Source organism: Amblyraja radiata, chromosome 17 (genome assembly GCF_010909765.2).
Source record: "Amblyraja radiata isolate CabotCenter1 chromosome 17, sAmbRad1.1.pri, whole genome shotgun sequence".
Classification (NCBI taxonomy): Eukaryota; Metazoa; Chordata; class Chondrichthyes; order Rajiformes; family Rajidae; genus Amblyraja; species Amblyraja radiata.
Window position 1 is genome coordinate 43,152,604 of NC_045972.1, and position 26,988 is coordinate 43,179,591.

Below are 26,988 nucleotides of genomic sequence, written 5' to 3' on the forward strand. Positions count from 1 at the left end.
CCCGAAAGCCATTATAACCGCAGGCCAAAACATTGATAAATTCTAATTATATAAGCACCATCTTAATATTTTGAAACAAAATATCTTGACAACAATGACGAAACTGAAAACTACAGATAAGAACAGTGAAAGAGCACACACTATGCTGCACACTGTCATATAAATGAAATATAACCCTCTGGTATCAATGGCACCACTGCACAGGATTTAAGATTGGATGTCTTGTTTACAGTTTCAAAGCGGCATTAATATTACACAAGGAGCCAAGAATGAGAAAAAGTTATTCAACGCATCCAGCTTCTGTCATTTCAATTCATGTTCAGCACACATATAGAATGCTTTCACCTCATTCCTGCCTAAGCATCAAACCTAGATAATTGTTCTTAAGATTTCACAAAAGAAGATGAAAGTAAGCAATGAAACGTGTTTACTGCTTCTCCCTATCTCTCCTAAATATTGGTTACTCTTATTCCCCTTTACACGTGAGCATCACCACCCATGTAGTGTAGGAAGGAACTGCAGATGCTGGTTTACACCGAAGAAAGACGCAAAATGCTGGAATAATTCAGCGGGCCAGGCAGCATCTCTGGAGAGAAGGAATGGGTGACGTTTCGGGTCGAGACCCTTCTTTAGACTGGTCATCTCTCCATCCAGAGATGCTGCCTATCCCACTGAGTTACCCCAGCATTTTGTGTCTATCACCAACCATTCACAGACAAGAAATAAATTGCAATTCCGTCTACTGATTTTTTGCTGGTTCACTGCTCACCACAGTTACTGGCAAGTGTTCAAGTTTATTGCCAGCATCCGTTAGTTCAGTTTAATTTACTCTTGTCACGTGTAGCGAGGTACAGTGAAAAGCTCTTGTTTGCGTGGTACCCAGTCAAAGACAAGACTATACATGATCACAATCAAACCGTCTACAGTGCACAGATGAGGATAAAGGGACCAACATTTAGTGAAGATAAAGTCAATAGACAATAGACAATAGGTGCAGGAGTAGCCCTATGGCCCTTCGAGCCAGCAATGTGATCAAGGCTGATCATCCCCAATCAGTACCCCATTCCTGCCTCACCATATCCCTTGACTCCGCTATTTTTTAGAGCCCTATCTAGCTCTCTCTTGAAAGCATCCAGAGAACCTGCTTCCACCGCCCTCTGAGGCAGAGAATTCCACAGGCTCACCACTCTCTGTGAGAAAAAGTGTCTCCTCGTCTCCGTTCTAAATGGCTTACTCCTTATTCTTAAACTGTGGCCGCTGGTTCTGGACTCCCCCAACATGAAAGGGACCCGTTAATCACTACTCTTTGTTTCCTGTGATATTTGTAACTATATAACTCCCCCAACCTGTCAAAGTCACCCTACATTCTCATAGCATCCTCCTCACAGTTCACATTGCCACCCAGCTTTGTGTCATCTGATCAAAGTTAGTTCAAAGGTCTCCAATGAGATAGATGGGAGGTCATGACTGCACTCGAGATGATGAGTTCAGTTGCCTGACAACAGCTGGGTAGAAACTCTCCCTGAATCTGGAGGGATGTGTCTTCGAAACGTCTGTACCTCTTGCCTGATGGGGGCGGGGTTGTAGAGGGAATGACTGGGGTGAGACTTGTCCTCGATTATGATGTTGGAAGGGAGGTTGGTTGGTGTGATGGTCCGGGCTATGTCCACAACTCTCTGCAATTTCTTGCGGTTTTGGATGGAAGTGTTCCCAAAGCATGTTGTGATGTATCCCAATAAAATGCTTTCTATGGCACATCTGTAGAACGAGGTTGGGGTTGCTGGGGACATGCCAAACATCCTGAACCTACTAAGTAAGTTGAGGCACGGTGTGCAGTCTTGGCCACAGCTTCGATGTAGCTGGTCTAGGACAAATCTTTTGGGCAGTGGCAAATGTCCATAACAATCAGATCAGATGCAAAACTATTTATCTGTGAATCAATAATACGAAGCCATAAATCTTCATGTGCAGATCTAACAAATGGGTGAAAATACAACGGGAAAAGTTAAATACTAACGAATAAAGCAATGGACATTCATGAAAACTGGTGAAACCTCTTGATGTGATTTTTTAAATCTGTGGTGAAAGCCAAATCTTAAGATATTAAACACTTTAAAATGTTGTCCTAGAGATGTTAAAGATAACTAACTTTTTTACAGAGACTTAAGGAAAATGTGTTTCACACAAGAGCTTCCTAACTCTTCCATATGAATTGAGATGGTTATGAGTCTCTATTATAATACAAAAATGTCAGCTCAACAAATCATCCAAAGTAGGGAGCATATGGAGGGAACTATTTACCTACTATTTTAATACATGAAGTGATCTTTCGTAGTAAATAACAGGCTCATAATCTCACTTGTCCGCAGTTGGATTGGAAGGCAGGGAATCTGTCACCATGAACTCCCTAAAATGAAAGTTGCTCTTGGGCTAAGTGGTGACCTTGGAAAGTTTGGAAGTTTGTTTATCACTTGTAAAATATTCCCCGTCAGGTGTATCTGCAGTGAGTGTAGGGATTAGAAATGTATCTTTAGTTGGAATAGAACAGAATTTCAGAAATGCATACTATGCACATACACTATAATTGGTGCATAACCCCTTGCACTCATATTTGATACCCATTGGCTTCAAGAGGACAGTTACAAATATGCAATCCAAGGGTATTGAGTAAGCACATTTATGAAACTTGGTTATATCATTACCAAGTCCTAGATTTTCCAATATTTTCTAAAATAAAAAGCAAAATATTACATATGCCTGAAAGCTGAAACGAAACAGAAAATGCTGGGGACACTCTGGTGGTCAGTCAGCATTTGGAGAGAGAAAAATAAATCACATTACCACATCCTATATTTTCCCATTATTTTCCAAAAGCAAAAGCACAATGCCACATATGCTGGAAATATGAAAAGAAACAGAAAACGCTGGAGATGCTCAAGCGATCAGGCAGCATCTGCAGAGAGAGAGAGAGAAAGAAAGAAGGAAAGAAAGAATGTAGGAAGGAACTGTAGATGCTCGTTTAAACCGAAGATAGACACAACAAGCTGGAGTAACTCAGCGAGTCAGGCAGCATCTCTGGAGGGAAGGAATGGGTGACGTTTATCGGATCAAGACCCTCCCTCAGACCCTTTCAATGCCCTCTTGTCAGATGTTGCCTGGCCTGCTCGTCTTTGGAACATTTTGTACCTTATTTCCCATTACTTATTAAATCTATTACTTATCATAAACTATTGCAGAGGATTTAGCAGAGCATCTTTATTTGTAAAATACCGCAGAATGCCACAGGCCAGAACATTAGTGTTGCCAAAAATAAATAATTATCATATATTTTTTAAGAATTATATTAAATGGATATATTTATTCAGACATTATGGTAAAAATATTTTTTTTCTACGATAATCTCTTCCTTGGTGTTTATTAAGTGAATTTCTAAATTCTTAGACAATTGATTTATGTTTTAAATATTCTGGGCTGTTAATCTCAAACCATAAATATCATTCATATTGAAGATGAAGTTGGAATGCAGTGAGCTTCTGAGATCTGTAAATTATTGCACCTTCCACCCGGCTGACAGCTAAAATCTATAAGGACACGGAGCTGCAGAGTTATGTTCTTCCCACAATCATCTTCCTGAGGATCATCTCCGCCTTTGTGCCATTTAAGTAAAGGCACACAGCAAATTCTGCAAGTCATTGGAGAGAATCTCGCTGATTATTTAAACATATTTCTTGTGTATTTGTAATTGACTCTGTATGTTAAATGTCACAACCAAATTCAAAAGCAATCTTGCAGTAAAGTAACACGCAAGAGTGTAAATCTTAGCCATTTTTAAACGCTAACATGATCACAAGGGCAAGCTCTGGAAAATACAGGCCTTGCGTTCGCTGCCAACAGTTAACCACAGGAATTTGGCATTGATCGAAGGAAAAAGTCCCGAAAACTCCAAATAGGTGTCAATTAGCTACTAAGTATTGGTTTTGATCCCTACTGGCAAGGATGTCATCAAGTGGTGGGATCAGGAGAAATCCCACCCTCAAAACAGCTGGAAAAAATCTCAAACCACCATGCCCCTTCATTTCAAAACTTATTAGGAACCATCAATTAATAAATATAAAATTACCAAAATTTTAAGAAAGCAAACAAAAACATAGAAATGCAATGAATAATGATATTTGTAACTATATAAGCATGGGGTTTAGTTTCATTTAGTTTAGTTTGGAGATACGGCACCCTTAGAGAAACGGGCCTTTCGGCCCACCAAGTCCACACCGACCAGCGATCCCCATACACTAGCATTATCCTACCCACTAGGGGGCTATTCATAATTTTTACCAAAGCCAATTAACCTACACACCTGTCGTCTTTGGAGTGTGGGAGGAAACCGGAGCACCCAGAGAAAACCCATGAGGTCACGGGGAGAACATACAAACTCCGTACAGACAAGCACCCCTAGTCAGGATTGAACCCGGGTCTCTGTGAGACGCTGTAAAGCAGCAACTCAACCGCTGCGCCACCGTGCCGACCCTGTTCCTGATACCTTTTTAACTTTTACTGGCGGTGAGTATCGTGGCATAAAGTACATGTTCACAAAGCAGCATTTGTGTCGTGGTACTCCTTTGAATTGGAATACATCTCAGAGCTCACAAGAGATGTCTGCAACGTGAAGACAAGATGAGTCATTGGCATCTGGCTGATGCTCTCGACCAAAGGTGAACAAGGTGAATTCTACTCACCTGGAACATGGAGTATTTATGACCTCCCTAATACACTGTGGGAAATGATGCCAGCACCTTTTCTCCAGCAAAAGCCAACAGTATAAAAGCTGAAGGCCAACCTTGATCTAAATAGTAATTTACAATAGAAGACACACGGAACTGCAGATGCTGGTTTACAAAAAAAAAGACAAAGTGCTGAGTAACTCAGCGGGTCAAGCAGCATCTCTGGAAAACGAAACGATACGATAAAACTTTATTCATCCCCGGAGGGAAATTGATTTGCCGACAGCCACAACACACGAGATACACAAAAACTTGAAATTAAAAGTGAAAACAAAAAGAAAAAGACAAGTGACTCTTGTCTGGCTGCTGGGTGCACAGCGCCTTCAGCGGAACTAATGAACAAACAAACAAACGATCGCAGAGGATTCTAAACTAGGGTGCCCCCTCCCCTCACCCACACCGGGTGCCCCTTCGTTCTCCCATGGATAGGTGAAGTTTTGGGTTGGGACCCTTCCTACAAACTGATTCTATCTCAAGCTCCTAGATTTCTAGCAAATAATGCACTTGTATCTGGGAGCATCTTGCTTTTGTTCCTGCTACTGTATTCCTTGTAAACTTCACAAACCATGATCTTTACATGCTGCTTTGACATCCTTATCAGACTGATCATCAATAAATAGCCTTCAAGGAATTAATGGTCCCTTTGAATAAAGCAGTGTGGAGAGTGGGGCTGGGGAGTGGGGCATAGCGGGAGGGGGAGGGGGGGTCTTCATTTTGCTATTAAGGCCCTGGATCCTCCATGTTAGTTAAAAAAAAAATGACAGTAGTTTCATCAATGAGGTCAAATTTCTGAGGTGAAGACAAACTATACCCGCTGCCTGCAACTGGCACTGTTTCTAATGCAATGAGTGAAAACTCTTGTGGAGCAGGAGTACATATGACATTGGACACACATCAGCACAAAGAGACTAACGTGATGCACGCAATTAATCTGTAAAGAAGATGGACTGATTGATCAAGTGGGGTTTGCAACGTAATGGAAGAAATATGATGTAATTTACCTTTGGTGAAAACCTAAAAATCGATATTTTAAATGGGGAGGACCTATTGAATGGTAGAATATAGAACATAGAACCATATAGCACAGGAATAGGCCCTTCAGCCCACAATGTTTGTGCCGAACATGACGCCAGGACAAGCCATTTCCTCTCCCTGCAAATGATCCATATCCCTGCATTCCCCTATGAAATGGTTGAACGGTATTCCAAAGTCTTTGACATTCTCTACCCAGTTGCCGTTGAAGCTCTATCAATAGATATGGGTTAAAGGTGAGAAAGTTAGATGAGAGTTGAAGATTGACCTTTCATTTGTTGACTTCACACATAGTCTGTGATGTTACAAAACAACTAATCAGGCTCTGGGCCTACCTGGGCAAAACCTTAACGCTTTGAGGAGCTCCCTCAAGCACGGCTCTGTCTTGTTTTCTGGAGATATGATGAAGAGAGCTTGCATCACAGTTGCATGGTGGAATACATATTCTTCACTTTAAAAACCAAACATTAAAACTTTGCCAATGATCATCTCATGAGCAAATCTGACCAAAATCTTACGTTATGACTTAAATACATTTGGACAGCTTTTGTACCATAGAAGTGGAGGTAAAGAATCTGCTCTCGTGTCTTAAGTGAAGGACTACTTCTGATTTGGAAGAGAAATTCTCTGCGAATCATTCCATCAGGAATATTACACATTGTCTTCTATGAGCTTGGCTGGACATGAGAAATAAACTTGCTAGTATTCTGCAGCAATCAAAATGTTAAAGTCTAAGCAAGATACCACTGAGCTCATTCATAAATCAGGAAGTGCTCTGATGTTCAAAGTCTTTAATGAATTTGATGATATCTGTAGGATACTACTTCGATCTTCATTTCATTTATAAATCTAATTGCAACAGTGCAGAGCAGGCTTTGGAAAGTTGAAGCTAAGATTCCCCACTGAGGGAATAGTTCATCATTTGCAGGTAAATAGAACATTGAACATAGAAGAGTAAAAAGCCCATTGGCCCACATTGTTTATGCCAAACATGATGACAAGTTAAACTAATCCACCCCCCATAATCCATGTCCTCCAAATCTCTGCATTCTATCCCCTGCATATCCATGTTCCTATCTATAAGCCTCATAAATACCGCTATCACATCTGCCTGCACCATGCACCTTCCAGGCGCCCACTAAACTTGCCCCACACATCTCCTTTAACTTTTCCCCTCTCACATTAAAGCTATGCCCTCTAGTCCTTGACCTTTCCACCCTGGGAAAAAGGTTCTCAAAGTTTTATAATCTTCTATCAGGTCTCCCCTCAACCTCCGACACTCCATGGAAACAATCAAAGATTGTCCAACCTTCCCTCATAACTAATACCTTCTAATTCAGGCAGCATTCTGGCAAACCTTTGTGCATCCTCTCTGAAGCCTCCACATCCTTTCTGCAATGGGGCAACCAGAACTGAACACAATACTCCAAATGCGCCCTAACTAAAGTCCCATAAAGCTGTAACATGACTTCCTGACTCTTATAAGACCAGAAAAGCATCAGACATAGGAGCAGAATTAGGCCATTCGACCCATTGAATAGCTATTCCGTCAAAATATTGGGGCAATTATGTAGATTTGTTTGAGAATGGCTCTACCACAGACCCACTCTTTGAGGTCATGGCTTGCATACCATCGTGGAGCAAGCTTGAGATGGAAGATAGACCCAAAATGCTGGAGTAATTCAGTGGGACAGGCAGCATCTCTGGAGAGGAGGAATGGGAGACATTTTGGATCGAGACCCATCTTCAGACTCGACCCGAAACATCACCTATTCCTTCTCTCCAGAGATGCTGCCTGTCCCGCTGAGTTATGCTGGCATTTTGCGTGTACCTTCGATTTAAACCTGCATCTGCCGCTATTTCCTACACAAGCTTAAGATGGAGACAGATTTCTGTGGCAGCTGAATTTCCTTCCTGAATGAATCAGGCAAAGGGTTTGGTGAGGTTGAATTAGTGGTGACTGGTGCCGTTTCCCACATTTTTCCATATTGTGAGGCTGAATGGACCAATTGAATGATTACTAATCAAACAATCTGGATTACTAATCCAACAATTTAACCACAATTCCACCATAAAGGACAAACACGCAGGAATTTAGGTGAAAAGAACCTCTAAGAGGCCAAACTTTATCCCGCTGAAACAACTTGGAATACAGTTTCATCTTCAAGAAACCGAAGTGGACCCACAGCATTTCACAAAGTACAGCGGGGCTGTGGTTAATCTATTAAATTAGTAGCCAATGTTCTTGACATATTGATCCAGGGAAATAAGCTTAATTTTCACAACAGGTGGGGAATTTAAACCATAACCATATAACCATATAACAATTACAGCACGGAAACAGGCCATCTCGGCCCTACAAGTCCGTGCCGAACAACTTTTTTCCCTTAGTCCCACCTCAGCCTCAACCAATTAAATAAATCTGGGATTTAGAAAAACAAATAGCCCCAGTAATGTTGACCCTGAAAAGACAAGATTGCCCTAGAAATTCATCTGGCTTATTAATATACTGCAGGGAAGAAAGTCACAGTCACAGAGGAATACAACACAGAAACAGGCCCCATGGCCACAGAGCCCATATTTACATAACCACTCATTTAAACTAATCCTACATTCATCCCACTTTTTTTTTAAATACTCAACACATTCCTATCAACCACATTCCCACACATTAGCTTTTAATAGATCAGAATTCTGCATAGGACATAATGGAATGACAATCATGAATTGTCTTTCTGCTGACTGGATAGCATGCAACAAAAGTGTTTTGCTGTACACATGACAATAAACTATACTGAACTGAATTACTTGCCTGACGTCGTTACCATATATACATAATATGCAATGGATATTGGATATTAGTAACTCAGCGGGTCAGGCAGTATCTCTGGAGAACATGGATAGGTGACATTTCGGGTCGGGTACCCTTCCTCAGGCCTGATTCGGTGCGATGGGGGGTGGGGAGGCAGGATATAAAGCTGTGATATAGAGGAGGGTCAGGACAAACCGCAACTGGTAATAGGTCAACATAGGCGATGGGGCTTTTTGATTTGAATATTGATGGACTAAGGCCGGAGATGAAATGACAGATGCGAGCCCAAGAAGGATAAAGAGCAGGTAGACACAAAATGTTGGAGTAACTCAGCGGGGCAGGCAGCATCTCCGGAGAGAAGGAATGGGTGACGTTTCGGGTCGAGACCCTTCTTCAGACTGAGAGTTAGAAATGTATGGCTGTGCCTTCACCATTATTGGGCCCAAACCCTGGAACTGCCTCCCCAACATCAGGAAGCCTCTTCACCAGGCCGACTGCAGTGGATCAAGGAACTGACATTTGTGAATTGTGGAGCCATTGGTGGGGAGGGGGGGGGGGGAGGGGAGAAACCGGTGCATGGTCAGCCAGAGTTCAGGGGAGGGGAGTGAAAGAAAGGGGAGCGGTCTCAGGGGAGAAAGGGGTGTGGATATTACCAAGATGTTTTCAGAGATGCTGCCTGAGTTACTCCAGCACTTTGTGCTCTTTCCCCATAAAAATCAGCATCTGCAGTTTGACTATATTACACTTTCAAGTCTATTGCAGTTGAACACAAAGAATCATTTTGAAGAGCATTTCCAAAGCTAGGGGATTTTTCTGGGCATTGGGAAAAGTGCTAATATATAGTCATTTAAAAAAAATTTCAATTGTCTACGACAAGAAATTCAATTTCTTGTTGTACGTCATGGCACTGAATGACAACAGAAAGAGGAGATACACTCGACAGCAAGCTTCCCCATTACACTGGCGTCAGTTTGGCTCCAGGTGAATGACAGCGATATAACCGTCACAGTAGGAAGAAGAAGTTCAAAGAACAATCATTTATCTTGTATGGGTTTCTGGGAACTCTGTCCTGGATAAATTCTTCAGGAGAATGACAATGGACCATTTTCTGCGGGCAGGACAGAAGAGATAGAGTGGTGCCACTGTCTTTTGTTTTACGGTTTGTGTTTCACTTTGCAAACATACAGTGGTCGGATTATTTCAAACAAGAAAACCTAAACAGTTTTATCATTGTGACTTGCGGATGGTAAAGGTATCGCCTGCTTGCTCTGCTACAGCAAGATTGGAAGTCAAAGGGTCAGAACCAAGCACAATTGGACCATTTGGTTTTATCCCAGGTTACTTCTTTTTCGCTCCTAATTGAACGTGCTCAATTCACTCAGTGATCCTGTCAGTCACAGCCGCTGTTTGTCATTACTGCAAAATGCCTCTTGTCACATAACGCTGACAGAACTGCTGCCGCAAGACTGAAGAACCCCCGGCACCCAGCAGAAGCGTCGTGGAAAACGAGGCTCGGGTCCATTTCTCCAGGCACCATGTTCCAGTACAAAATTAATGATGTTCGAAGCTGTGGCCTAGCAGGTGAAAATGTGCTGCAACAATTATTCTAATGCAGGAATACCACAGCACCAAATGTTGCTGTCACGGAATGGTTTAATTACCCTGGCACCCATGCCACTTATAATCACCTGTCATTAGTAACAATGCTCGCATCTGTTTACAGTTCTGTCAGAAATGCCACTTTCCCTAAGTCTAAAGAGGAGACAGATTTCTTAATGACAGAATTTGAAGTTAAAGGTCTTCTCATCGCTTCTGACCAGCACAAAATTGAACTGAAGCCAGAAGCTCTCTTTTCGTCCCAGCTAATTATATATGTGATGAAATCCAAACTGCCCTGTTACTTACTGTACTGATTGTTTGTCTCCTGTATCAGATAGAGACAGTGTCATTCCCCAAAAGGGAATAAAACAGGTATTTCAAAATTACAAGTCATGCGCGTTCAGTGATACAGTGGGTGAACTTTTCCTTTGGAGTGTAACTGACAAGAAAATGTGCCCATGTTCTCATTTATGGAAATGTGGCTCAGTGGGATCGGGTGCCGAGGATATTTATTTCAATCCTGCATCCTTTTTTTTATGGCGGAGGATCTGATTTATGTAAACAAAAATGTTTTTGCATGTTTCGTAGTCTTAACTGCTGGTACATATAAACATGAATTGAAACTGTTTAATCATAGAATCAGTGTTTAAGAAGGAACTGCATATGCTGGAAAATCGAAGGTACACAAAAATGCTGGAGAAACTCAGCGGGTGCAGCAGCATCTATGGACCGAAGGAAATAGGCAACGTTTCGGGCCGAAACCATTCTTCAGATCATAGAATCATACAGGTTTAAGATTTCTTGTAACCTGTATTTGGAAAAAATAATCAAATATCATTGAAGTACCTAATTGGCTCGGAATGTATCAAAGTGTGTTGTGGAATAACAGGGTTTTTGAAGTGTTGCGACTGTTTGGAGGTATCATGCAGCCTTTCTCACAACAGCAATTAAGTGAGTGAACAAGCAGTAGGTTCATCAGTTTTTAGTTGGTGTTGGTTGAAGGAAAAGATGGATCTGATCAGTGGAAACAAAGAGCTGCAGATGACCAGCCCGAAACATCACTATCCGTTTTCTCCAGAGATGCTGCCTGTCCCGCTGAGTTACTCCAGCACTCTGTGAGAAAACTATGTAAAGAGAGGATACAATTATATATTTATTTGACAGTAAAAACTTTGGGGTGCTTAGCTCAACGTCCTCAGAGAAACAGTGAAAAATGTGGATGCAGTCAACTTTGGGAGATCAAGTAAATGATCTAACTTTGCTATTAAAAAAGCAACACCGGTTTCCCATCAGGTTAAGTTATGGAATTAAAAGTTTCTAAAATGTCCAAAAAAAATCCATAAAAGTTTTACAAAGCTCCAAGCACTAGAGTTTCCTTTAAGATAACTTCAATATTAAATATGCACTCTCATTTTCTTTTCTTGTCAAGCGATAATTATTTGTAGCTTTTTATTTGACTTTGGTATTTTCCCAGAAATCAGAAAACTAAAGATTTAATTTTTTTATGGTCAATCAGCCAAAATTGGTTCCATCATTATTTTGTGCTGGAATAGGGCATAGAAAGATGATTAAAGCATGAGGTGCAGGCTTGTGCTTTAATCAGCTCCAGGTTCCCCATTCCAGATGGAACACCCTGGGGCACTCATTACAACCATTAGTATACACGACAATTTTCAAATTTGTTCTTTCAATGCCGCAATATGTGAGTTTGTTAAAAATTCGCATACAGCGCTGTTTTTGATTCATGACATGCTATTTTAGAATGTGAGCTTTTTACACGTATTTATGTTTGATCTCAGAATCCATCGTATTGCTGCTTTTTATTAATCCATGTTGCAACGTGAATTAAACATGTTTCAACATTTTTTCCAAATTAAATTTTCTTCCAGGTTCCTTCGACTAAATCTGAGTTGAGGAAGCCGGACGCTGTCACGCTGTTACGACACCAGGACATGGGCAATATTCGTACGGCAGGATGAGCTCTCTCTTCTATCATTAGATCTTCTTCGGAGGTGCAATCTTACGAAGCCCTGCAGATCGCTCACATCAGGTAGACAGTAAATGTGTCTGGTTGCTGCAAACAATTTCTCATCAGTGAAAGGAAATTATGAGCAAGGTTCATGTGAATCTCTGATGGATGCAGTAGATTGGCTCCTCATCGACACCACAGCCTTTCATCCACAAGTGTTCCTCTGCTGAGGGACCTTCAGGCTCCTGAACACCACACACGCTAACTTCTATAGACTGTGTCAAGAGTCAAGAGTGTTTTATTCCATTTTTCCGAGTTAGAATAATGAAATTCTTAATTGCAGCAGCTCAACAGAATATGTAATTGAAGATCGACACTAAAAGCTGGAGTAACTTCTGAATAAGGGTCTTGCCCCGAAATGTCACCTATTCCTTTTCTCCAGAGATGCTGTCTGACCCTCTGAGTTACTCCAGCTTTTTGCGTCTATCTTCGGCTTAAACCAGCATCTGCAGTTCCTTCCTACACATATGTAATTGGTTGGTTGTATTATGTAATATGTCTTTGGTTGCACTTTTGACTTTACGGTTATCAGTTTATTGTATTTTTTTAATTATTATATTTATCAGTGTGTATTGTGTTTATGGGCCTGTTAAACTGGTGCAAGTAAGAATTTCAGTATATATGACAATTAAACATTCTTGATTCTTGAAGCTCTTGGCTTAAGTAATCATTAGCGCATAAGAATTGGCAAGTCAATTTGTCTTATCATTGTGCGCCCACAAACAATTTAGTCTGTTTTATGTACTGTACGTATAACTGTCTTATGACTGCCTTTAATGATGTTTCGTTTCCCTACCTCCCCCTCTGTCATCAACCCGTGCATTGAATTTGGACTCAGCAAAGTCACTTTATGCCCAGTCACAAATCATACTCTTCACTTTCTCTTTCGCCAGGTAGGATCTGACATCGCTCATTCACGTTTGCAATTTTAAAGGAATTATGTTAATACCACACAGACAATTTCATTCTTGTTCCAATGACTTGCTCATCATCCTGACCAAGGTTCAAATATTTCTAATCCCTGTTTGCACCCGAGGTTATTGATGCCAATGCACATGGGGCAACATATGAGCCTCTAGACTCTGCCAAATGGTTTTATTGCACTGACTTCAAGTTTCCCAAAACCACCAAAAACATAGGGAGGGAGGGAGGGAGAGGGAGAGAGGGGGAGAGGGGGAGAGGGGGAGGGGGGGAGAGGGGGAGAGGGGGAGAGGAGAGAGAGGAGAGAGAGAGATGAGGAGAGAGAGAGAGAGAGAGAGAGAGAGAGAGAGAGAGAGAGAGAGAGAGAAAAAAAATAAAAAATAAAAAAATGCCTTTTTACTTCAACCCAAACAACCATTTGCAGGCAGTGCTTTTTTACCTCAAACTAACCATATTTTCTTTTTCAAACCAAATTAAGGGTACTCACAGTGCTGTAGACATTTATTCCGTCTCATTCAGAGCTCTGGTTGAGGCACACCACTTGCAGAGACTGATTGAGGCACACCACTTCCTGGTTTTATAGTCCCTCCCCCTCCCTCCAGCAGGGGCAGCAGAGAGAATGGGGAATTTTGTAAAAACATTAATATCTCTGTCATATTTCATCGACGGGAAAAATCCTCGGCACACATGCGGCGGAGGGGGCCTCTGAACGAGGTGGCCGAAAATGACGGCCGTAGGTGGCGGCGTTCTCTCGGAAATCGCTGCACAGATCGCCAAAACCGGTCAAGAACAGAGTTTTAGTAATATAGAAGATATGTAGTGTGTGTGTGTGTGTTTGTATGTATATATACAGTAAGCACAACATGCGATCCAGGGTGCCTAATTTTGCTTATTTGTTAATACAACCCAAACTACTTCACAAAGTGCAAGAGTAGCTCTGCGGGTCAGGCAGCATCTCTGGAGGATATATATGGGCGATGTTTCAGGTTGACCCTTCTTCAGACTCCAAATTCTAGCATCTGGGGTTCTTTGTGTCCACAAACAATCTCACCTTGTGTCTTAGACTGGGCGATCAATTCAGCTCAAATAGTTTCAAACATCCTCCATTTCTCCAAATTATTCTTTACAATATCTATAGTTTAGAATATTAATTGCACTCCAATTTATCTAGTGAGCCATCTTATGTAAATCATAAAATCCACAGAACAGTGATCCCCTTAACTCATGAATATGTGGAAATCCCTTAAAATGAAAGACATTCTTACATTTATATACAATCACTTCAAATTTAATGTGAATTTACAATTTTTAGTTTAATTTAGAGTTACAGCATGGATGCAGGCCCTCCGGCCCACTGAGCCTGTGCCAACCAGCGATCCCTGTACACTAGCTTTATTCTACACAATAGGGCCAATTTACAATTTTAGCAAAGTCAATTAACCTACAAACCTGTTTAAGAAGGAACTGCAGATACTGGAAAAGTGCTGGAGAAACTCAGCAGGTGAAGCAGCATCTATGGAGCGAAGGAAATAGGCAACGTTTCGGGCCAAAACACTTTTTCAGACTGATGTGGGGTTTGGGGGTGAGGGAAGAAGAAATGAAGAGGTGGAGCCAGTGGGCTGAGGGAGAGCTGAGAAGGGGAGGAGAAAGTAAGGACTACCTGAAATTAGAGAAGTCAATGTTCATACCGCTGGGGTGCAAACTGCCCAAGCGAAATATGAGGTGCTGCTCCTCCAATTTACGGTGGTCCTCACTCTGGCCATGGAGGAGGCCCTGGACAGAAAGGTCTGATTCGGAATGGGAGGGGGAGTTGAAGTGCTGAGCCACCGGGAGATCAGGTTGGTTATTGCGAACCAAGCAGAGGTGTTCGGCGAAACGATCGCCAAGCCTACGCTTGGTCTCACCGATGTAGAGCAGCTGACATCTAGAGCAGCGGATGCAATAGATGAGGTTGGAGGAGGTGCAGGTGAACCTCTGCCGTACCTGGAAAGACTGCTTGGGTCTTGAATGGAGTCAAGGGGGGAGTTAAAGCGACAAGTGTAGCATTTCTTGCGGTTGCAAGGGAAAGTGCCTGGAGAGGGGGTGGTACGGGTGGGAAGGGACAAATTGACCAGGGAGCTACGGAGGGAGCGGTCTCTGCGGAAAGCAGACAGAGGAGGAGATGGGAAGATGTGGCAAGTGGTGGGGTCACGTTAGAGGTGGCGAAAATGATGGAGGATTATTTGTTGTACGTGACGGCCTGTGGGATGGGAGGTGAGGACACGGGGACCTCTGCCCTTCTTACGAGTGGGGGGATGGGGAGTGAGAATAGAATCACGGGATATAGATGAGACCCTGGTGAGAGACTCATCTATGGTAGAGGAGGGGAGCCCCTGTTCCCTGAAGTATGAGGACATCTCTGATGCCCTGGTGTGGAACACATCATCCTGGGTGCAGATGCGGCGTAGACGGAGGAATTGGGAGTAGGGGATGGAGTCCTTACAGGAAGTCCTTACATTTCACCACTAACTTACATCCAGCACTCAAATACACCTGGACCATTTCCGACATTTCTTGACCTCACTATCTCCATCGCAGGGGATAGACTCCTGACCGACATCCACTATAAACCCACTGACTACCATGGCTATCTGGACTACACTTCTTCCCACCCTGCTCCCTGTAAGGACTCTATCCCCTACTCCCAATTCCTCCGTCTACGCCGCATCTCCACCTCCTCCTTTCTTCTTCCACCTGCCCCCCCCCCTCACATCAGTCTGAAGAAGGGTTTTGGCCCAAAACGTTGCCTATTTCCTTCGCTCCATAGATGCTGCCTCACCCGCTGAGTTTCTCCAGCACATTTGTCAACCTACAAACCTGTATATCTTTGAAGTGTGGGAGGAAACCAGAGCATCTGGAGAAAACCCACGTGGTCACATGGAGAACGTGCAAACTCCGTACAAATGGCATCTGCGGTCAGGATCGAACCCGGGTCTCTGGCGCTGTAAGGCAGCAACTCTATCGCTGCGCCACCGTGCCGCCCAATTTCTTCACATCATTTAAAGGACAGCATTACGGTTACTATTGCTGATAATATTTCATATTAAATAGTAGCTATGAAGTAGAATTTCACCTTAATACAGTAGCAATTGCACAGCATAAGCAGTAAAATAATCATCGGGACAGATGATGTTGTTTTCTGGACATTAGCAATTATATTCTGGACGTTGTATCTGTATTAGAAAGGGCAAATCCAATGTCAACCTTTAACTGAGCACAGTAGTAACATTGATAGCTTCATTGAGTTACAGACTGAATATAACAAACATAAAGTGTTTAATTTTATGCAAAACTTGAACCTTGATATCTTCCGGCATCCGGTACACCCTGTGCTTCACAGTAACATTCAACAAAGAAAACATATTAACTATTTTGGCTGGGCCATTGCCAAGTCTAAGCTGAACTATGTCTCTGTACACAGGCAGAACAAGCAAGCGTCTCACCTATCATATGTGACTTCATGCCGTGAGCGGTTTGTACGGACACCATTTAAGAGGGTCCCACTGTTGAGATGTCGGAAGCAACCATCTGCATCAAGCCTGGTTCTCCTCAACCATTTTTTAAGGTTTGATTTTTTTTTCATTTAGATTTTTATGCCCCCTTACATCCACCTGTCATTGAAGTTTGTATTGTTTCATTGATGCAGCTGAAAAAGACCTTGCAGCAATATTTCCATATCAGAGATAGAGGCACTGATAAGTCCGTTTTAATAGTTTTTGCAATTTTAGGATAGCAGTCATCCCATTCTCTGACGGGTCTGCAGATTTATGGGCACTTCAAATGTTGATCAAAACGTCTCAGCCCTATCTTTTTGTCCTAAACGGAATGTGCATGTTCTATTTCCAACATTTGCCAGCAATGCCCTTGTAACAAAGTCAGAACCCCTTAATTGGTTTGGGGCAACACTGTGGTACAGCGGTAGAGTTGCTGCCTTATGGGCATGTCCCACTCACGCGGCTTTTTCGGCGACTGCCGGCACTGTCATAGGTCGCTGAAAATTTTCAACATGTTGAAAATTCAGCGGCGACCAGAAAGACGCTATAACTCTTTTGGCGACTGATGAAACTACTGACGACCATACAGGCGACACCCTGTCGACATGTGACGCCTGTATGGTCGTGAGTAGTCGCCCAAAGAGTTGTACCTTGTTCTGGTCGCCGCTGGATTTCCAACATGTTCGGAGACCTGCTGCAACTCTGACGGGTGCCAGCAAGTCGCCGAAAAGAAACGCGTAAGTGGGACAGGCCCTTTACAGCGCGAGAGACCCAGGTTCAATCCTGATTACGGGTGCTGCCTATATGGAGTTTGTGTGCTTAGGTGCTTACAAAATATTACATCATCTGTCAGCAATACCTAATTATAGGCTCCAAAGACACCAAAACAATATTAACTGTTATTATATCCACCTGCTTCCTTGTATACTCACTTTAGCCTATGGGATAGGTTTGCAAAGGGTTGAGTGGACAATACGTTGAAAATACACACAGTGGTGTAGCAGCAGAGCTGCTGCCGTACAGCGCCAGAGACCCAGGTTCGATCCTGACCTCGGGTGCTGTATGTACGGAGTTTGTACGTTCTCCCTATGACCGCGTGCTTCGGTTTCTTCCTAAACTCTCCAAAGAGACGTTCAGGTTTGTCGATTAATTGGCATCGGTAAAACTGTAAATTGTCCCGAGAGCATAGGATAGTGTTAATGTACGGGGTGATCGTTGGTCAGCACGGACTCGGTGGGCGGAAGGGCCTGATCCCTAAAGTCTAAAGTGACGCCTAATTTGAGAGCCACAACTTTAGAATATACTTTCCAATTATTGTTTATGTTTCTGAAGTGTGCACTTTTAGTGTCCTACCTTGGAAAAGCATATAATTACATCAAAATATCACGCTGATGATAACAACCACTTTGCACTCTTTTCAATTATTCACATTATAAATTTAAAAACAATTAGTGTGGTATTGAAATAGGAGATCAGCTGGGGGAACTCAGCAGATCAGGTGCCATTTGTGGGGGGAGTCATGAGGTTTGCAGTCTATTGAGGACTAGACCTCAGGCATTCCAATCTGCCAATACAGGGTCTGGATATGACCTTGATAAGTTCAGTTTAGTTTAGTTTAGATACAGCACGGAAACAGGCCCTTCGGCCCACCGAGTCTGCACAAACCAACGATCGCTGTACACTAACACTATCTGACACACACTCGGGACAACTAACATTTTATACTAAGCCAATTAACCTACAAACCTGTACGTCTTTGGAGTGTGGGAAGAAACCGAAGATCTCAGAGAAAAACCCCGCAAGGGAGAGCAAACAATCTACATACAGACAAGCACCTGTAGTCAGGATCGAACTCTGTAAGGCAGTAGCTGTACCGCTAAGCCACCCTGCTGCCCGACCAGGAAAGCCGAGAGATGCGTTCAGTCTAAAATGGAGGATCAGATGGACTATCGGCAGCTGTGGTAGGGCTTATTCACAAGCCATTCCTACCTTTTACTTCCTAGAAAGCTCCTCTACTTCCTTTGAGGAGTTTTGGAACGCGGCCAAATACTCCATGGAACTACTACAGTTGTACAGTAGGGAGCATCCTGACTGGCCACACTTTGGCCTGGTTCCATAACTCGGGCGTCAAGGAAAGAAGGAGGCTGAATAAAGTGGTAGACAAGAATGCTGGAGAAACTCAGCGGGTGAGGCAGCATCGATGGAGCGAAGGAAATAGGCAACGTTTCGGGTCGAAACCCTTCTTCAGACAATTGAAGAAAGTGGTAGTCGTTGTCACCGATATTGACCTCCCCATCATCTATAGGAGATTCTGCCTCAAGAAGATAGCTAATGTCATCAAAGACCCACCACACCGTGGCCATCTCATGGTTACTATCGGGAAGAAGGTACCAGACCCCGAGAACAGTGACCTCCACATTCAAGAACAGCTTTTCCCTTACCACCATCAAATACTTGAATCATACTGCACAACCCGACCTCACCAAAGATTTACTGTGCACTTTATTTTGGTTGCATTATGGTTTTGTACATATAGTCTGGTTGCCTCATATCACCGATTATTAATGTATATGTTTTATTAATTATGGTATATTTATTTGTTGTGCTATCGTATTAACGAGCCTGTAAGAATTTTATTGTTCCGTTTCTGGTACATATGACAATTGAACCCTCTTGGCGAAACGGTCAGTCAACGTTCCTTCATCTAGTACGATGTTAAGCCTAAAAGTCAGAAATCAGTCTTTAATTGTGATCTCGGGAGTCCTTTGCTTCAAAGTGATTACTAGGTGAACTGAGGACAGAATCAAGCTCACCCCAGCAGCACTTGATGGTTGGATTCCATGAAGAATAGCTACTTAGATGTGTTATGTGGGCTGGTGGTGTACATCGATGTTGCCTGTTTAATGTACGCTTTGCAGCAATGCTAACTTGGCCAGGCAGTTCTGGAATCGGGCCCCAAGTTATCACAGGAGGGTAATAATATTAGATTCCCTGGAGCCTGTAATTTCAGATTGCTTCAGTTTGACAGAGCATGGAATGGAATTCCCACACTGGATCAAACCTGCTTTGCAGTGGCTTCAGTAGGTCTGGTGGATACCTGGGCATTTTGACTTTCTCCCACATGTAGGAAGGAACTGCAGATGCTGGTTTAAACCAAAGATAGATATAAAAAGCTGGGAGTAACTCAGCGGGTCACACAGCATCTCTGCAGGAAAGGAATAGATGAAGTTTCGGGGAAGAAGGGTCTCAACCTGAAACGTCACCTATTCCTTTTTTCCAGAGATGCTGCCTGACCCGCTGAGTTCCTCCAGTTTTTGGTGTCTATCTTTGACTTTCTGCTTTGCTTGATGTAAACATTCAGGGAACAGGGATTTCCTCAACATTAGTTTCTGAAAAAATTATATCTTTGACAGTTGTATCTTTTACACACACAGATTATTTGAGAAATAAGACTGATGTAGCTTTAGCCAACAGAAATTTAAAAAAAAAGTGGGTTAAACATGTGGATACGCTTTACCATGATAGCAAAACTATACCTAAACAAGAAGAAAAAAACAAACACCAAAAAAAGTTTCAGAAAATTCAAAGATTACTGTTTAAGAATGTTAAGGACAGTATCTCTGAACTTTAGACACCAAATGCTGGAGAAATTCAGCGGGACAGGCAGCATCTCTGGAGAGAAGGAAAGGGTGAAGTTTCAGGTCGAGACCCTTCTTCAGACTCTCTCTTCACACTTTCGGGTCGAGACCCGAAACGTCACCCATTCCTTCCGTCCAGAGATGCTGCCTGTCCTGCTGAGTTACTCCAGCATTTTGCGTCTATCTTTGGTGTAAACCAGCATCCGCAGTTCCATCCTACACAGCTCCATACATACATTTGATAACACAATTTTGTTAAAATTCATACCGGGTCTTTTAACTGTTTTGTCTCAGGGAGGGTGGGGACGAGTTGGGCATGGTCGCTGTTTAACAACTTATGTACTTCTCAACTCCTCGATCTGACAGCCGTGTGGAAAAAGGTCTTCATACCTGCCTACTTCAAGACGGTTCTGTTAAATAATGAACACAGACAGCTCTGGGACCATACACCTGCACAGCCTGCCTTTTGCTGCTTGAAAAGAGAGGCCACAGGGGATAGGCAGAAGGTGCATGTCTGACAGGGCCAGGACAGGCTTCCTCTGCGGTGACAGCCTGGGCCCTGCCTCCTAGGCCTGACCCACCATAATTCCTTCACAATGCAGTGGCACTGCAGCTGACAGTAGCAGCTGCGCCTCCTAAGCGAGATGGATGGAATTTTCATAACTATTTCCCCAAGTTACATTTCACCTTCAAGATAATTTATGAGCTGCTCGAGAGCCTTGAAGAGACAATATGCTTGCCATAAAATTAACTGTAACAGTCTTGTAGGTTATAATTAACAATGGGAGGGTAGCACCAACTGGATGGAACACATGGTATAATTGATGATGAAACTGGGAAATTAAGGAAGCTAACACTATCATTACTGCACACGTCACTCCGGTAAAGCTTAAACCTTCTGAGTGTTAATTACAGCCCCCCGCACCCTGATGTGGGTATGTGCTTCGGAGCTGGGAGGAGACACTTTATTGGCAAGACCACCCTACACCTGGGCTGATGTACATTGCATATTCTGCCTGCAAGAGAAATATGAGTCTAACCAACACGATCTCCTGAACATCTGTCGACAAGCCCTACATTATTTCCAAATACCTGTATGTGGCTCCTTAGGTGCTTTATAAGCCAGCTAGACTTGTCCATTCAGGGCTTAGAGCCTTACTTTGCCTTTCAGCGAGCCAATAGCAATTTAACTTAATGAAAAATCTCATTAGTAATGAACGAGGAACAACTGTTCTTTTTTCTAAGCTGCTTTCATTAGACTTCTCTGCACAATTAATTTTAGCAAAGCAGACAGAAGCTCTTTTCACCTCTACACTAACACTCCTAATTCTTTTCTATAAAGTCTCAGCTTTCCGAATCCCAGGCCTTTACTTCATCATTTTCAGTAGCCGACCGATTTATCGCTTTTGTTTCCTCTTGTGAATTCCAAAAAAATCTTACAGCTTAGTTTTAAAAAATCCGCCCCATTGTCCTTCACCATTGCACATATCAGTGTGAATAATGAAGAAGAAAGTATCCTATTTATCCTTGAAAAGGAGGAGGTGTAAGGATTCAAAAGGAGGAGACAACACGAGGAAAATGTTCAGGAGGAATCGAACAACAACTGGTGGCTGTTAAAATGTAGCATTTAATCAAACAGTGTTTCTATTGTCTGGAGGAGGTCCCGCAACTATTCAGCGCAGGCCCGATTTATTTCCGTGCCAGCAGACAAAAGTGACACAGGTGAAGAACAGAGGTAGGGGAGCACAAAGGGGTCACGGCAAACAAAGGGGATCCAGTACAACTTGAAATGCACTCGGGTCAGAGGGCTTTGCGGGCAGCTGAACATCGAGCACAACTAAACGTCCAACATCTTCATTTAGAGCCAAGCTTCATTCTCAGCACTTTAAGGCTGCGCTCTTTGCTTAAGCATCGTCTGCCGTCCTACAATTAATCTCATCCTATTCATCACAATGTGAACCTCCCTCTCTCATTCATCATATATTCATCCTCAACTATACCGGCCCCTTCCCCTCTCACTTTTTCAACTTAATCTATACTTTTGATTCATTATGGGTCAGTAGATCTGCATCCACCATGCCTTTTTTCTGAATCTGTCCTCCCCCTAAAAAGGCAGCCTAGAAGCCAGATGGGCATCTTTACAGTCCATTTATCAAGCCCAATGCATCGTGCCTCAATAAGCATTCAGCATGTTTATTGCGTTAATGTGGCAAAGCGTCGGTGTAATCTGCAAATAATTTTCATTATTGTATTCTGACCTTACCAGTCTCAGCAGTTCACACACGGAAACAGGCAGACGAATGTGTTTGAAAATCTCACAGCTGGCAGTTTTAATGTTAGCTTGCCATCCGTAACACCTCTCATATTTTATTGACCAAGTGACGACCTTTACTCTGCAAAAGGTCAAGAATGTTCGGTTCAAATGGCCTGAGCACCTCTTGAACAGGCATAACAGATTGCCCATCAGAAGTTATGTTCAGGCAAATAAACTGCAGCCTTTACGTCTTGCAATGTAGTCACTTCAACACATTCAGGAAGTGTGAGGTTGAAGGTTGCTCTTATCAAATCCAGCTGATACCCTTCATCAGTGAAAATAAATTGGTATGACAACAGTCTGATTTTTTTTTTTAAACACACATTTTGGCTTTGGCACTTACTTTTCCATGTAAGGACACTTGTCCTGATATCTGCTGGAGTGGCATGGAGATATTGCTGCAAATGTTTTATAGCTTTCAACATTGGGTGGTTGATAGAGACCATTGTTAAGTCTTTCAGTCCAAATGACACGGGCCACCTCAGCATCTCCACTAAATGTCACCTAAACGCTTTGATGAGGTGAACTGAGGTGTGTGGTAACAATCTGTTGGAGGTACTCTTGTGCTTCACATGTTCAAGATGGCTCACTCAGTTGAAAAAAAACATCAAACGAAAAAGGGTCATAGGTGTATCAGCCACTGGGGACTAACATCCCAGCAGAGTTTCAAGATGGTTAGTAAAACCACATTTCAGATTCTCCCTCGGCTTAAGCTTAAAACAACCGCTTAGCTGCCGCTAAGCCTCCGCAAAGCTCTTCAGCATTTTGAAATGTAAAATAATTTCTTTAATGGCGGTTAACGTCTTTGATTGAAATGTTCAATGCAAGGAAAGGTATCAGTGGCCAGTTTTCGATTCCCCACCCACCCCAAAGTCTCTTGCACACAAAAATATAATTTATCACTTTATTGATTGTTTTTTCATGAAGGAATGGGTGCTGTTAAACAAAAATGTACCACTGGTAACAATGGTTACCACAAATATTTTTGATGACACTGAATGCAAGCCTACCTTGCCACCCAGATCTTTCTTAATTCTTGTCGCTCCTCGAGGAGTGGCAACAGGCAGCGAATACTTTGCGTCTTTTCCTCTAAACTCCAATCGGCCTTATTGATTTCACACAGCAAGAGCTTTGTCTGAAAAAAAAAAATTAAAAAGCTGGCAATAAAACTAAAAATTAATAAAATTGCCCTGTGGCAAATAACGCAAGTAGGAAAAAAAAAGAATCAATATCATCTTTATTACTCCTTTCCACTATGAGCAGATCAATAAAGCAAATGAAGTTAATGATGACCAAAATGGATAATATATTTATTTCCAGTAAATCAAGTTACACGGTGCACTCAGGGTGAACCTTTACAATTTTAAATAAATGTTTACAAGTTGGCCAACGCAGCAGAGTTAAGGGTCAAAAGGTTCAGGTAATTCGGAAACCCTAAACACAGATGTTATCAAGAGAGACAGATAGAGGAAAAGAAAATCATTCTTCACATCTCAATTGCACATATTGCCTGAAAACAACTGGCTCAAAAACTAGTGCTTACTGTTTGAACCATACCAACAATTTTCCCCTCTAATGCTTTCTGTCTCTCTTCCTTTATTAGTTTAATGAAGGTTAATGACAGATAATTGTCTTCTGAGGCCCTTTGTTCATTTGCTGTTGAGTGATGCTTTCACATTTCTAAACTTTCATACCTCGGAGCGAGCGCGACTATGTTAGAGACTGCAGGTCAGGGGAACAAACAAACAGTTTGGGCAGACCGATAGCCTGCCTTATCTCAATCTTCTGTTAGCAGAAGACTCAAACAGCTCAAATGTTTACAGGCTGATGAAAATTTCATTCCCCTCTTTCCTGAAATCGCTAAACAAGCATGGGCATGACCTCTTCAGTATTCCAGATGCGAACACTGCTTTTATAAGGAAGCAGGTAGGTACTAAGCCTAAATCTACCTGGTTTTATCTTTCTGGGTAAATGGAAAAATGAATGAACGCAACCTTAAAACAAAAGACCAATCCTAATTGTACAAATCGAGGCCTGATGGAAATTCTAAGCAAATATATTATAGTTTCATTTCACCTCAATCTTCAGCTCCAAGTAATTTTCGTCTTATTTCAAGTCACTCTTGCCACATGTTTCTTGTGAGAGACGATGATACTAGTACAAAATATTTGACACAATTTTCTCCTCTACTTTTCTACAGACAACTGGCTGGAATCAATAAATGCAAGGGAGCAAAAATCCTGGAGCCAGAAGATAAGCGTGTTGGAGCCTGGTTACTGTTAAGATATTGTTCCTAATAATAGCTCAAAGGCAATGAGTTATTTTTAAGCTCACAACAATGTTAACATGTTATGACTTAAATATTAACTGCTTAGGTAACATGTGTTTTTACAATTGAGGATATAGAGGGAAAAAAAATCCAAGTTTCACTCAGTAATTTGTCTATTTTGGACGTAGAGGGAAAAGGATTTTGATTTTTCAGGCAAAACTGCACTAGAAAGAGGTTTTCACAAAGGTCAACTTCTTACGATTTGGAGCCTTGATTTCAGCTTGTTGTTGCAGCCCAACAAGCCTTATGTGTGAGTGTACACAGGTACAGCTCAGAACCATCAGACAGAGTATTAAGTATAGAGGGTGGGAGGTCATGTTACAGTTAAATAAGACATCAGTGAGGCCACATTTACAGTATTGTGTGCAGTTCTGGTCCCCATGTTATTGGAAAGATGTCAAGCTGAAAGGATGCAGAGAAGATTTACAAGGATGTTGTCAGGACTCGAGTCCAAGGACTCTTTTCCTTGGAGCACAGGAGGATGAGGGGTGATCTTACAGAGGTGTCCAAAATTATGAGAGGAATAGATCGGGTGAATGGAAAAAAATATTTTGTCCAGAGTAGGTGAATCGAGAACTTATGTCCATAGGTTTGTGAGGGGGGAAAGATTTAATAGGAACCTGAGCAACCTTTATTTTACACAAAGGGTGGTGGGTATATGGAATGGGCAAGTTGGGCCGAAGGGCCTGTTCCCACACCTTATGACTCTATTACTCTAACCAAAACCAATGTTTTTGTACCCATTTTCTTTGGATTCGTTTATTTATTGTCACATGTGAGAGATACAGTGGAATATGTGTTCTACATGCGATCCATGTCTCTAAAAGGTCCGATCTAGGCCCAAGGATCTCTAATTCTCTGTTTCTGTGTGTGATATATTGCCAAAGACTTGAAGGGCGAGGAAGTATCAGGTAATTCATATTGTTATGTATCAATTGGCTCATGATTTTTGGATTTACTGGATATAAATAATCTAAGCACAGACTTGGTAGCTTTAACAATTTTTTTTTTTAAATGCCAGGAATTCACAGCTAGTCAGGCTACATATGTGGGAAGAGAAACAGAACAAAACAGGTCTTAGAGTCATGGAGTTATACAGCATGGTAACAGGCCCTTCGGCCCAACTCATCCATGCTAACCAAGATGCCCCATCTAACCTGGTCCCATTGCCGTAGTTTGGCCCTTATCCATCTAAACCTTCCATATCCATGTACCAATCAAGTGTCTTTTAAGACACCCAAGGTTGGAGAACATTCATCGAAACTCCTGATAACTCCTGAAACGTGACTCTGTCTCTCTTCCCACAGATGCGGTCTGACCTGCTGAGTATTACCAGCATCATTTTGCTTTAGATTTCCAGCATCTGTGGATTCTTTTTCGAATTATCAGACCGTTTGGGATTCAAGTGTCGAACATGAAACAAGAATGTCCCAACTTTGTGACTTTATTGTGGCATTCAATTAGATGTTTGCTCCATATGCAGCACCCATTTACCACACCAAGAATATGCCAACACCGATTTCTAGCAACTGCTATCTGGTCCACCCACATCTGCAGAATCTGGCAGGCCTATTGGATACAAATTAGAAATCCATCCATGTTTAAACCCCTCGGCTTTCCCTATTCACTAAAGACTTTTCATTATTCAGCACACTATGATGGTGACTCAGGTGACAGCAGTTGGGAAATGATTATGCTCTTCAGGCACAAGGAGCAGCAACAGTGATAAGACGAGGTTTCGGGGTAGGAATAAACGTAACCAGGCTATTTTACGATATGTTTAAGAAAGAACTGCAGATGCTGGAAAAACCGAAGGTTGACAAAAATGCTGGAGAAACTCAGCAGGTGAGGCAGCATCTATGGAGCGAAGGAATAGGCGACGTTTCGGGTCGAGACCCTTGTTCAGACTGATATAGAAATTTTGTTAACTGAACTATTTTATTATCATTGACTTTCAGACATTAGATATTGTATGATGAAATAGTTTACTTGTTGACAATTCA

General features: G+C 42.3%; 1 protein-coding gene across 1 annotated transcript in view; it reads right to left on the reverse strand.

The window, feature by feature from the left end:
• Window positions 1–26,988, reverse strand: part of fto (FTO alpha-ketoglutarate dependent dioxygenase) — a 296,064-nt gene that overhangs the window by 152,247 nt on the left and 116,829 nt on the right. The window contains exon 8 of the mRNA XM_033036328.1: window positions 23,667–23,791. Coding sequence (XP_032892219.1) covers window positions 23,667–23,791 — 125 coding nt within the window. The remainder of the gene's footprint in view (window positions 1–23,666; window positions 23,792–26,988) is intronic.